General features: G+C 43.5%; 1 protein-coding gene across 1 annotated transcript in view; it reads right to left on the bottom strand.

Moving 5' to 3' along the window:
• Positions 1 to 10,570: 10,570 nt before the first annotated feature.
• Positions 10,571 to 13,118, bottom strand: part of DNAAF10 (dynein axonemal assembly factor 10) — a 34,910-nt gene continuing 32,362 nt past the window's right edge. Inside the window, exon 8 of the mRNA XM_007521268.3 lies at positions 10,571 to 11,503. Within this exon, the coding sequence (XP_007521330.3) occupies positions 11,296 to 11,503 (208 nt within the window). The 3' untranslated portion in view covers positions 10,571 to 11,295. The remainder of the gene's footprint in view (positions 11,504 to 13,118) is intronic.

The following is a 13,118-nucleotide window of genomic DNA, read 5'->3' as shown; positions in this document are numbered from 1 at the left end:
TGTGGCTTTGGCCCAAGCAACTTCCCCTCCCTTGCTTCTCAGGATGATGGTGCCTGACATCATTTCGGGAAACACTCAGTCTTCTCCACGCTGTTTCCATTATGACTAACTCAGCAGGACATGTGACCAGCCAGGCCAAATGCCTCACTCCCAAAACTTCTGCTGGAGCGGCAGTGGGGATTCCTGTGTCCACTGGGGTTTCTCAGCTGAGGTGAAATGCCCCCACCTGATCACTTTAGCCTACTTGGGAATATGGCCATAAAGAAGAATAAGAGCCAAGACAGGGAGAGAGAGAGTGGGAGGGAAAGAGAGAGACAGACAGGCAGACTGACGTCCCTCTCCCCATCCTGAACATGTGGGAGCTTTGTCTCCTTGGTTTTAGTCTTCTCAGAAGATAATTTTTTAAATATTTGGGTTTTTTTTTTTTTTTCACCAGAGCACTGCTCAGCTCTGGCTTATGGTGGTATGAGGAACTGAACCTGGGACTTCGGAACCTCAGACATGAGAGTCTCTTTGCATAACCATTATGATATCTACCCCCCAGCCTCCTTCTCCTTTTTATCAACCTGATACCAGTTGAGTTCCTTCATCTTAAACCCCACAAGGCATAGCTAATACAATATAACATTCTATTCTGTGGTCAGTGTCTTACCCATTCTGCAGTATCATCTCTCACCCTTTTAAAGATTTATCTTGGGGCCAGGCAGTGGTGCACCTGGCTAAGTGCTCACATTACAGTGTGCAAGGACCCAGGTTCAAGCCCTTGGTCCCCACCTGCAGGGAAGGAAGCTTCATGAGTGGTGAAGCAGGACTGCAGGTGTCTCTCTGTCTCTTTCCCTCTCTATCTACCCCACCCCCTCTGTTTCTCTCTGTCTCTATCCAATAATACATACATACATAAAAAGTAAAGATTTTTCTTTATTTAGTAATGCAAGACAGAGAGAAAGGACCAGTGCAACAACCTGGCTCACGGGATGCCAGGATTTAGCTCAGGATCTCATGCTCTCAGCATGCCACTTCCTAGGCCTGATCAATCTCTCTTTCTAACATGACACATCAACCTCCTCACTCCAGGCAACCTCCCCTGACCTAGTCACACACTTTCAAGCTCAATATTTCTCTCCTTAACATCAGTTGCTTTGATTAAACCACCCTGCTTCTTAATTCTTACCCAAGCGGACACCACAGAACTTAAAATTGCCAAGGTCTCTCTGGTTCTTGTTTCCATGTTGGTCTTATCTTTTTAAATTTTAAGTTCTTCAAGTTCAGGGATTATGTCTGAACTTGACATTCCACCAATCCTGAAGCAGTGTGGAGAAAACACAGCTGAATCTGTGTGAGCACATACAATATGGCAGGTATAGTCAAAAACCCTTCAAAGGCAAGGAGTCATCAAACCCTTATAACAGACATCACGGATAACACTATATTTTTTAATGTTTTTATTTATTTATTATTGGATAGAAACAGAGAAATTGAGAGGGGAGGAGGAGACAGAGAGATACTGGCAAACCTGCTTCACTGCTTGTGAAGCTTTCACCAGGGGCTTGAACTTGGGTCCTTACACACTGTAATGTGAATGCTTGCTTAACCAGATGCACCACTGCCTAGCCCCAGAGATAGCAGTATCATTACCCACATTGTACAGATAAGGAAATCAAGGGCCTGGGATGACAGTGTTATGGTTCTACAAAAAACTAACATGCCTGAGGCTCTGAGGTCCCAAGCTCAATCCCCAACATCATCATAAACCAGGGATGAGCAATGCTCTAGTCTCTCTCTTCCTCTCCCTTTACCTCTCTTTTTCTCTCTTTATCTCTCTCATTAAAATAAATTAATTAAATAAAAGATTTAAAGAAAGCAAGGCTCAGGATGGTTAAGGAATTTGCAGAAGTGGCTGAGTTAAGATTTTCTCCTTGAGTTCCAGAGCCCACAGGTCTCATCAACACATGGCTGAACCCCTGATAAACAGCAATCTCTGGGGCTTAGAGTATTGTAGTTTAATCAGACCTAAAGTGGTTACTGTTAATCTCTTGGGGAGTCACATTCTTCTCTGAGGATTATGAGGCTTTTGTACCTCCTAGAAAATATTGAGAGAGAGAGAGAGAGAGAGAGTAAAAAGGTAGCACCAGGAATCAGGTGGTAACACAGCGGGTTAAGCATAAGTGGCGCAAAGCACAAGGACCGACCTAAGGATTCCAGTTTGAGCCCCTGCCTCCCCACCTGCAGGGGAATTGTTTCACAGGCAATGAAGCAGGTCTGCAGGTGTCTATCTTTCTCTCCCCATCTCTGTCTTCCCCTCCTCTCTCCATTTCTTTCTGTCCTATCCAACAATGACAACATCAATGCTGGGCTAGCTTTGCCTGAGAGAGAGAGACGAGGAACTCGTGGCTGGCGAGGTAATACAATTCTTTATTGATGCAGGTGCCCCAGTTTAGGTGCACAACCAGTTTAGGTCACGTGGAGCTGGCAAAATAGCCACCTCCCGCTACACATACCAGCCCTTCTCCAGGTCAGGACATGAAAGAGAACGACAACGAAACTAGGAACAGCAGCAGGCTTTTTAGGGTAGAAACAGAAGTGACAAGTTGGGAACGGGATTGGCTAGGAAAGGGGGTGGAGAGAGGCAAAAGGCATACTGGGAAGGTGGATGCATCCTTAGCAAGTTTTGCAATGGTTTTAACTGAATTAGCAATACCCTGAGGGGATAATGTGGTGGGGATCTTTCAGGCAAAACAATGATTAAGTAAATAGACCATAGTGTCAGCAATGGAGCATGGAGGGGGGGGGGGGGCTGGCTTTATGGCCCAACACATCAACAACAATAAAAACAATAAGGGCAACAAAAGGGAATATATAAATAATAAAAAATAAATTTAAAAGGTAGCACCTCAGAGTCCCATGATTCTGGGGTCACTGACATTATCACACTTACAGCACAGAAACCTCAAGCATATGCAATTCTACTCCTAATTCATTCTTTTTCATTCTCTTTATTTCAGAGAGAGAGAGAGGGAGAGATGCCCCAGCATTGCTCCACCATCAGTAGAGCTTTCCCTGTGTATGATCCTCCAAGTGGTGTTGGTACTTAAACCCAGGTGCTCCCACAATAGGATTTTCTCACCTTGGATTCTGGAAATTAGGCCTCACTATGAACACACAGTCAGTCTGTTCTCTGTTTCTAAATTAATTCATTTTGTTACTGAAACAAATGATTGCTTGGGTTTGAGACAGTTGGTGATTTAGACTTAGGGTCTTGGGCTAACAAAATGTCTCACTTGGCCTGTGCACCTGCTTTACTATGTGAGCAACTCAGTTTTGAGCCTGGTCCCCACTCCATTGAAGGAAGTTTTGATGTTGTGATCTCACATGGTCTCTCTCTCTCTCTCTATTTTTCTTCTTTCCTGTCTTCCTTCCTTTTCTTTCTTCCTTCCTTTCTTTCCTTTTTTAAACTTTTTTTTTATTTATTAATGAGAAAGACAGAAGGAGAGGAGAGAAAGAGCCAGGCATCACTCTGATTCATGTGGTGCTGGGGACCTCATGCTTGAGAATACAATGCTTTATCCACTGTGCCACACCCTGAACAACTCTCTCTGCCTTTCTATTGTAAAAAAAATAAAATAAAATGTCCTTCTGCTAGGTGGACCACCAGCGCTGCCTGCCTTCCTGGCTACAGATTCTTTAGCTCTTTCCTTGGTCCCATGAGGAAAACCTGAAAGCAGTTTTATAATATGCCAACCTGACTGGACTGTGCCCCACTGCCCAGAATTTCCTTTCCTAGTGTTTCTAGGCATGTTTCTAGGCATGGGCCATGAGAGAGTCCAGGGTGAGATCTGGAAAGTGAGGTAAAACAGCCATTTTTGTAGCTCACACTTGCTGGCATTTTTCTGCCAACTCGCCTTGTTAGCATGAAGCAGTGGTCAGGCCTGCAACTATATTGCCTTTCCCAGGATACCTTGTCCTTCCCAGGATGCCCTTCCCTTCCCTTCCCAAAATGACCAGTCTTTCCAGTGATGCCCCGTTTTTCCCAGGGTGCTCCTTCAGCTTCCTCAGCTTTGGATCAAGAGTGTTTCATCACACAGTAGTTTATGCCATCAAGATCAATGTGTCAGCTTAAGCCCACTCCTCTGCCCCCCCCCCCCCAACTAGGACTAGTAGATCCCAGCTTGATCTTGCCCAATTTACACCTCTCTTCCCAGTGGCCTACCCTGTGGCTCCAGCTATAGCATTAGATAGAACATGGCCATGTAACCAGTTCCCACAACTGCATGAGGGCAAACACCTGTAATAAGCCTGTAGGGAGTTCATTTCTCTCGTGGCTTTGCTGCTCTGGTTGAAGACTAACTGGTGCACCACCTCAGATCTCTTCAGAGACTCTTCTCTCATAGAAGTCTTCCACAGCCCATTGCTTTGCTTGCAGCCAGAGAGCCCCACACCAAAATACACAGCATAGGGGTGGGGCGGTAGTGCAGCGGGTTAAGCGCACATGGCGCACGGTGCAAGGACCTGCAGGGGGGTCGGTTACCTCACAAATGGTGAAGCAGGTCTGCAGATGTCTATCTTTCTCTCCCCTCCATCCTGTCTTTCCCTCCTTTCTCTATTTCTCTGTCCTATCCAACAACAACATCAATAGCAACAGTGATAACAACCATAACAACAATAAAACAGATAAAACAACAAGGGCAACAAAAGGGGGAAAAATAGCCTCCAAGAGCAGTGGATTCATGGTGCTGTCATCAAGCCCCAACAATAACCCTGGAGGCAAAAAAAAAAAAAACCAGCATAAAGCACATGGAAGTATTTCCATCTAGAAAACACTAAATGCACACACATTTCTTTTATTTCTGCTGGTAGAGACTGTGCTACAAGGACAAAGCTCTGGAGTCAGACAGAGCCACACCTATCTACCTGTCAAGTATCAGTATGACTTAGGATACATTCACTTGCTCTTTCTGAGTCTGTTGTCTTTATGTTAAAAAAAAAAAAAAAATGGCAGCAGTTAGGGTTAGGTATCCACAGAAATAAGGGATAGTCCCAAAGCTTAAACAAGGAGCAAGTCATCTGCCTGCCTGTCATGAAGGAGCAGTCAAGGTAAACAGCCTAGGAGGCCTAGAAGCTGCTATATTATTAGTCACCAGGCCCCCACACCCTGGGTGATGCCATCCCTGGGCATGGCCCATCCTCACAGCTCGTGGTGGCCAAATCTTACTGAACAGGAAGTGGGTAAATGGACCTCTTATTATAAGGAAAACTGGGCTGATTATTGGAGAAAGAGAAAAGACTGGCCAGAAGGGAGCAACCTGCTTCCTGCCACCGTGGGACAGGAGTAAGACAGTCGTCAGGGTCTGAGGGAAGTCACACACTCCCCTCTGGGCTTGTTTTCTGTTAGGCTCTGTAACCTCCCAGGAGTTGAGAGAACCCTTTGTGGGAAGTTGAAGGGGTTAGTAACTTGCTCTGGTCTATTGTTCCTGAGCCCCAGTTCAGTGGGAGTGAAGCCAGGCCAGCACTCATCAGGGTTTCAAATACAGTGTTGACTGCAAGCATAGACTCCCTCTGAGTGTGAATGTTATCTTTCACCAGATAAATGCTGTGCTCAGCCCAGATCAAACACTTGTTTATCTGCAGGGTGCTGGGAGCCAAAGTTCTGCTACTGTTGCTCCCCAGGATTCATTTGCTTACCCTTATCGCCTCTGCTGGTGGTGTTGTTTGCGCACCTGTTCTCAGTTTCTGGCTGGGTATAGGAGAGGTGCCCTGGCCTTTCAATAGGCAGATAGGGTGGCACAGCCCCCTGTGGCCCTGCAGAAAGCAAGCTGGACCAAGGGTCAGAGATACAGCAACACCCAGCCTGTGGAGAATGGGGCCCAATAGTCTCCAGACCTCTTCTAGAAAGAATATTCAGAGGAAACAAGATTTGCCAACAAAGATCCAATATGAGTACTGAGGGATAAGAAGAAAATTTGAAAAGTGTGAGTGGGACTGTATGGGACCAGTTTGGGCTCTGTTGACCCATACAGCTAAGTCAAGCAACACCATTCACCTGTGTGGTTGAATGGGACTCAATTCACCTGCAGGCAGAAAGCGCGCTCAGATGAAAGGCTGTTGTTGCTCATGAGTTTGTTGGGCAGAAATTTTAGCTTGTCACGAAATGCTTGTGCAAGGCCATGGCAAGTAAAGGGGTGGGGGTGAGGGGGCTTCTAGAATTTTGTTTAGGAGGCTACTTGATGGCTGTCTTTACTTTGAGAAATACTTGAAATCATCTGATTTTTCAATCAGAACTTATAAATTGATGGTGGAAGGTGGAATCTGCTATTATTTACTTTACTTTACAAAATAATTCCTGTACAAATGCCAAATATTTCCTCATGGAAGCTACCTCTCATGGGTCACTAAACATAATGTTGAATCTGTAATAACATTAATCATACATCTTCTGAATAATAAACCTATTGTTTAAAACAAGAACAGTTCTGCTATGCAGTGTTATCCTATACAGGGCTTCTTCCTGAAAGCACACTAGTATGGGGAGAATAAATTTATACAAGACAATAATTTCTTTTAGGTCTTTTTCAACTTGACTTTTTTTTTCCTTACTGAGAACCAAACACTGCATTTGAAGTATATTTTCTTCTGGGACTAGCTGTCTGTAATGTCCACTTATTCCCACAAGGGGGAAGCACATCACAGACTGGTTAGTTCAACAAAGGCCTGGGATTGGAAATGCACAGCCCTAGGAGAGAGAGAACCTCCTTTCCTGGGGAAGACAATTTACTAAAAGCTAAGAGGCAGATCTGATAGTGCCTTGGTGTAATTGAAAACACAAAATATGTTCCAGAGACTATCCACCTGTTTGGATGCAGAGAAATCTTAAAAATCAGTTTGTGGTGGATCATTTGGCCATTAATACAAAGAAATTGTTTTTCCTTAGGGCATGGTGGTAGCAAACTGGGTTAAGCGCACATAGTTCAAGGCGCAAGGACCCCTGCAAAGATCCCGGTTCCAGCCTCAGTTCTCATCTGTAGGGGGGTTGCCTTGCAATGGGTGAAGAAGGTCTGTGGGTGTCTTTCTCTCCCCGTCTTCCCCTTTTCTCTCCAATATAAATTACAATATCTGCCTGCATTACCAACAAAAGTGACCTTTTGGTGGGGTCTTCAGTCCAGGGAAGCCTTGCCAGCATCCTGATGACATCTGGAACCTGGTGACTGAAAAGAAAGTTAACATACGAAGCCAAATAAATTGTTGAGTAATCATGGACCCAAAGGTTGGAATAGTGGAGAGGAAGTGTTAGGGGGGTACTCACTGCAAACTCTAGTGTACTTCTGCTTTCAGGTATATATTTTGCAGCAGTTTATGGATATGTGTGAACATATGCTCTCTCTCACAGAAACTGGTGTATATCTAGGTTTTGGGACTTTGTTAGAAAGTGAACCACCTGAGATGGAATTAGAGTATACTATGAAAGGAAAGGTCTCACCCGAGTAATGAAGCTGAAGGGTTGTCATTCTACACGAGAAGTCTCTGGACACAGTCTGAAGTGAAGCATGTTGAGGTGGCAATCGTTGCGTTGATTAGGTTGTGATCAGCAGATGCAATATTATTTGATATGGATTGGGAGAGGCATACGGGAAAGTGGGCCCTATCCAAGGGTTCCAGGACTGGGGGAAGTAGAGGCTCTATAGTGGAGATGTGAGGTTCCTGCTGTCTTAAGGTCCAAAAAGACAATCAATAGTTAATGTTATCATCACATTATTTGGTAATTGGGTTAACTTTGAAAAGTCCTTTTGTTATGGTTCGCTGTACAGTACCCAGTGTCTTGTATATAGCTGTGCTATTGGTTGCTTCTGATCTACTTGGTCTAGGCTTTTGAGAGAGTCCACACATCAATCCTGGAGCTCCGCTTCCCCAGAGACCCACCCTACTAGGGAAAGAGAGAGGCAGACTAGGAGTATGGACCGACCAGTCAACGCCCATGTTCAGCGGGGAAGCAATTACAGAAGCCAGACCTTCTACCTTCTGCAACCCACAATGACCCTGGGTCCATGCTCCCAGAGGGATAGAGAATGGGAAAGCTATCAGGGGAGGGGGTGGGAAATGGAGATTGGGTGGTGGGAATTGTGTGGAGTTGTACCCCTCCTACCCTATGGTTTTGTTAATTAATCCTTTCTTAAATAAAAAAGAAAAAAAAGTGACCTTTTGGACAGGCCAAGGCATATTGAATCACAGATGTGTTGTTTCCATTTCAGGTTTCTTTTGTGGATTTGTAGAATTTTTTTATGCATACTTTCATTTTTTTTCACCACTTCTGTCACCAAAGGTCTGTGTCCCCATCCCCACCCCATAGATAACAACTATAGTTCTCCCACAGTCTTGAAAATAGGTTGACTTTTTTTCACATTTTTAAAAAATTTTTTAAATTATTTTTATTTATTGGATAGAGACAGCCAGAAATCAAGAGGGAGGGGGGCGATACAGAGGGAGAGAGACAGAGAGACACCTGCATCCCTGCTTCACCACTCATAAAGTTTTCCCCCTGCAGGTAGGGACCGGGGGCTCGAACTTGGGTCCTTGTGCATTGTAATACCTGCATTCAACCAGGTGCACCACCACCAGGCCCCATTTTTTTCACATTTGTATATTCAATTACCTATAACCCACATATGAGTGAAACCATTCTGCAGTTGTCCTTCACTTCACTTGCTTCACTGTGCATAATCTTCTCCAATTCCATCCACTTTATCCCAGAGGACACAATATCATCCCTTTTATTGCCGCATAATACTCTGTTGAGTATATAATATAAAGTCCTATAATGTTTTTATCCACTCATCTGTCGAAGGGCATTTTAGTTTTTTCTAAGTTTTTGCTATTGTGAATAAAGCCACTATAAACATGGGGGGGGGTTATATAGCCCTTCAAATCAGTGTTGTTACATCGTTTGGGTATATGCCTAGTAGTCGGATTGCTGGGTCTTATGGCATTGCATTTGTATTTAAAGATTCTCCATAATGGCTGCACTAATTTGCACTCCCACTAGCAATGTAGTAGTTAAGAGTTCCTCTCTCTCCACATCCTCTCCAGCACTTACTTTGTCCTGTTTTATTTATAGAGCTCATTCTCACAGGTGTGAGGTGTGGTTTTAATTTGGATTTCATGGATTTTCAGAAATTCATGACTTAAAAAAAGTACTTCATTTAGGTTTTACTGCATGTGTTCTTAAGACTGCTCCTGAGTGGAAACAGTGCTTACAATTTGAACAAAATATTATTTTTATTTTATTATTATTATTTTAAACTAGAGCATTATTCAGCTCTGGCTTGTGGTGGTGCAGGAGACTGAACCTGAGACTTTGGAGCCATCATGAAAGTCATGAATCACTTTGCATAACCATTATGCTTTCTACCCTGCCTGAATCAAAGTATTACTAAGAAATAAGAGTGATCTAGGGTTGAGCGCACATGTTACAATGTGCAAAGACCCAGATTCGAGCCCCCAGTCCCCACCTCCAGGGGGAGATCTTCACAAGTAGAAGAGAACCAGCGTATCACTCTGGGACATGCAATGCCAGGTACTGAATCTCAAAACCTTATGCTGTACCAAGTCTTGGGCTACTGGGTGACCTAGTTTTAATATGGCTAAAGGACACCTGCATCCGGACACCATAAGAAAAGTTCAGTCGTTGGGGCCAGGCGGTGTTGCACCTGGCTAACACACATTATGGTGTGTGAGGATGCAGATTCAAACCCCTGGTCCTCATCTGCAGAGGGAAAACTTCACGAGTGTTGAAGCTGGGCTGCAGGTGTCCTGTCTCTTTCTCTCTCTACCCCCTCCCCCCCCCTCAATTACTCTCTGTCTCTATCCAATTATAAAAAAATATTTTAAAAAAGAATACAGAGGTAAAAAAAAGTTGAATCGTTTAAAAAAAGTTGAATCGTTTAAAATCCTTCATGAAAATGGCTCATGTGCTACTGTATAAACGCAGATGTATTTGGACAATTGTTGCTTGCTCATTTCTTTCTTTCTTTGATGGTTTAATAGTGGTCTACAAAATTATAAGATTTCAGCATTATAGTTTCATACTGCAAAATTGTGCCTTCCTTCTCATCCCCCTACCTCCCTCCACCTCCCAAATAACCAACAAAACTCTCACAAAGGCTGAGACAGTTTGGCTGCCTTTTTTTCCCCCTCATATTTTTTAATAACCTATATGCCACAACATCAGTGAAATCATGTATTTGCTTTTGGCTTCTGCTTTCATTAAGCACTGATGATGGTGTGGATCTTACTGTTAATGTTAGGTTAAAAAAATATAGCTTCTGGGAGTCAGGTGGTAGGGCAACAGGTTAAGCACACGTGGCGCAAAGCCCAAGGACTAGCATAATGATCCCGGTTCTAGCCCCCGGCTCCCCACTTGCAGGGGGGTTGCTTCACATGTGGTGAAGCAGGTCTGCAAGTGTCTTTCTCTCTCCCTCTCTATCTTCCCCTCCTCTCTCCATTTCTCTCTGGCCTTATGCCGACAACAATAAAAAAAAAGTAACAAGGGCAAAAGGGAAAATAAATAAACATACAGCTTCCATAGATTTTAAAATAAGAAATTTATTCATGAAATATATTTAAAAGTATGATAAAAAATAGTAATAAGCCTACCCCCCCAACTCTTGTATCACCACAGTCAACAACAGAAAGTCTCACTAATTCAATTTTTTTTTTCTTCTTTAAAAGTCAAAAAGTGGTCAAAAAAATGATCATCATGGTATTCACTTTTACGAAGTTATATTGCTGAAAATGGGCAAATTAAGATGACAACCCCCTTTGTGGTATTTTATAAATTTTGAAGAGACCTACTGACACTGAAATCTCTCAAAGTGCCTTTCTGCAGATTAATTCATTATCAAGGTTTTCTCAAGTTTTGGCAAGGCAATCTACTATAGTTAAACATCTAGTGATTCCTACCTCAACATTGGAAACACTGAAATGCAGAACAGGTGTAATGATATTCTATGGAACTTTGGATGCAGAACGAAATTGAAACATGTCTAAACAAAGACAATCCTTCAACTGTGTACTGGAAATGGTGGAAAGAAGTGTCAAGCTAGTGGCATCCCACATGCAGAACTGAACCTGCATCTTACAGGTAGACAAACCCAGCACTTGGTTTTCACTGCCAGAGAGAGGTTCACATGGAGCTGTCCATCTGGGATCCTTCTTCATCAGTCAACCCCAACTTTGTTCAACAAGGGTCAGAGAGTCCTCAAACATATTCTCGATCCTCTGCATGGTTTCAAATCCAAAGTCTTCAGATCAAATTTTATGAAGTTTTGTAATAATGAGTACTCTGACCATTTGATCAAATGAACTACAGATGCAGAGACCCCTTTTATCTGGACTCCAGTCCAAACTTGAGATGGGTTGGGTCGACAATGTCACATTCTGCAGAAGGCTGACAGAACCAGCGACTCCCATCTCTACTCCCTCAGAATCTTTCTTTGATCGCTGAGCAGGGTATTCGCTGAAAACAAGATCAAAGTAGTAAGAGGAGACACGTCTTAGCAGTCACCATTTTTATCTGTATAAACACATTCTAACAATTCAGTTGACTACAAGGACTAATAAAAATGTCCTTTGTCCTTCTCCCCCTCTTCATTCTATTTTGTCAAGTGTTTCCTTTTTTAAAAAATATTTATTTATTCTCTTTTGTTACCCTTGTTGTTTTATTGTTGTTGTTGTATAGAACAGAGAGAAATGGAGAGAGGAGGGGAAGACAGAGGGGGAGAGAAAGACACTTGTAGACTTGCTTCACTGTCTGTGAAGCTACTCCCCTACAGGTGGGGAGCCGGGAGCAAAACTGAGATCCTTATGCTGGTCCTTGCGCTTAACCCGCTGCGCTACCGCCTGACTCCCAGTGTTTCCGTTTTATAAATACAAATTAAAAAAAATCCTAGGGACTCAGATGGTAGTGCAGCGGGTTAAGAGCACGTGGCGTGAAGCACAAGGACCAGAATAAGGATCCTAGTTTGAGGCCCCGGCTCCCCACCTGCAGGGGAGTCGCTTCACAGGCCGTGAAGCAGGTCTGTGGGTGTCTTATCTTTCCCCCTCTCTGTCTTCCCCTCCTCTCTACATTTCTCATCAATAACATCAATAACGGAGTCGGGAGGTTGCACTGCAAGTTAAGCGCACGTGGCACAAAGCGCAAGGACCGGCATAAGGATCAGGGTTCAAGCCCCTGGCTCCCCACCTGTAGGGGGGGGTCCCTTCACAGGCAGTGAAACAGGTCTGCAGGTGTCTACCTTTCTCTCCCCTTCTCTGTCTTCCCCTCCTCTCCATTTCTCTCTGTCCTATTCAACAACAACAACAACTACAACAATAACTACAACAAGGGCAACAAAAGGGAATAAATAAAAATTTTAAAAAATATCAACAACAACAATAATAACTACAACAACAATAAAAAAACAATAAGGGCAACAAAAGCGAAAATAAATTAAAAAAAAAATCCTAACAGTGACTTGTATGCACACAGATGCTATTCTAACCTGCCTCAAAATCTCATAGAACAGCTGGGGAAATGGTTCAACTGAGCACCAGACTTGTATGCCTGAGGTTCCAAGTTCAATCCCCAGCAATGCATGTATGAGAGTAATAAATACAATTAAAAAAAAAATCTCACAGTAAAGGGTTAACTTCATTAAAAATTCAAAACATCTCTGTTTCCTATTCTCATATGAAAAGTCTAGATGGGGGGCAGGCGGTAGTGCCCTGGGTTAAAAGCACATAATGCAAAGCTCAAGGACTGGCACGAGGATCCCAGTTTGAGCTCTCAGCTCCCCACCTGCAGGGGGTCGATTCACAAACAGTAAATCAGGTCTGCAGGTGTCTTTCTCTCCCCCTCTCTATCTTCCCCTCCTCTCTCAATTTCTCTCTGTCCTATCCAGCAACAACAATGGGGAAAATGGTTGCCAGGAGCAGTGCAGGCACCAAGCCCCAGTGATAACCCTGGAGGGAAAAAAAAAAAAAAGAAAAGAAAGCAAGCTCTAGATGATATAGAATTCTATTTTATTTATTTATTTGTTTGTTTTTTACCAGAGAATTGTTCAATTCTCATTTACAGTGGTGCAAGGGATTGA

Source organism: Erinaceus europaeus, chromosome 3 (assembly GCF_950295315.1).
Source record: "Erinaceus europaeus chromosome 3, mEriEur2.1, whole genome shotgun sequence".
Classification (NCBI taxonomy): domain Eukaryota; kingdom Metazoa; phylum Chordata; class Mammalia; order Eulipotyphla; family Erinaceidae; genus Erinaceus; species Erinaceus europaeus.
Note: the sequence above shows the minus strand (reverse complement) of the source record. Positions and strands in the feature narration are given on the sequence as shown.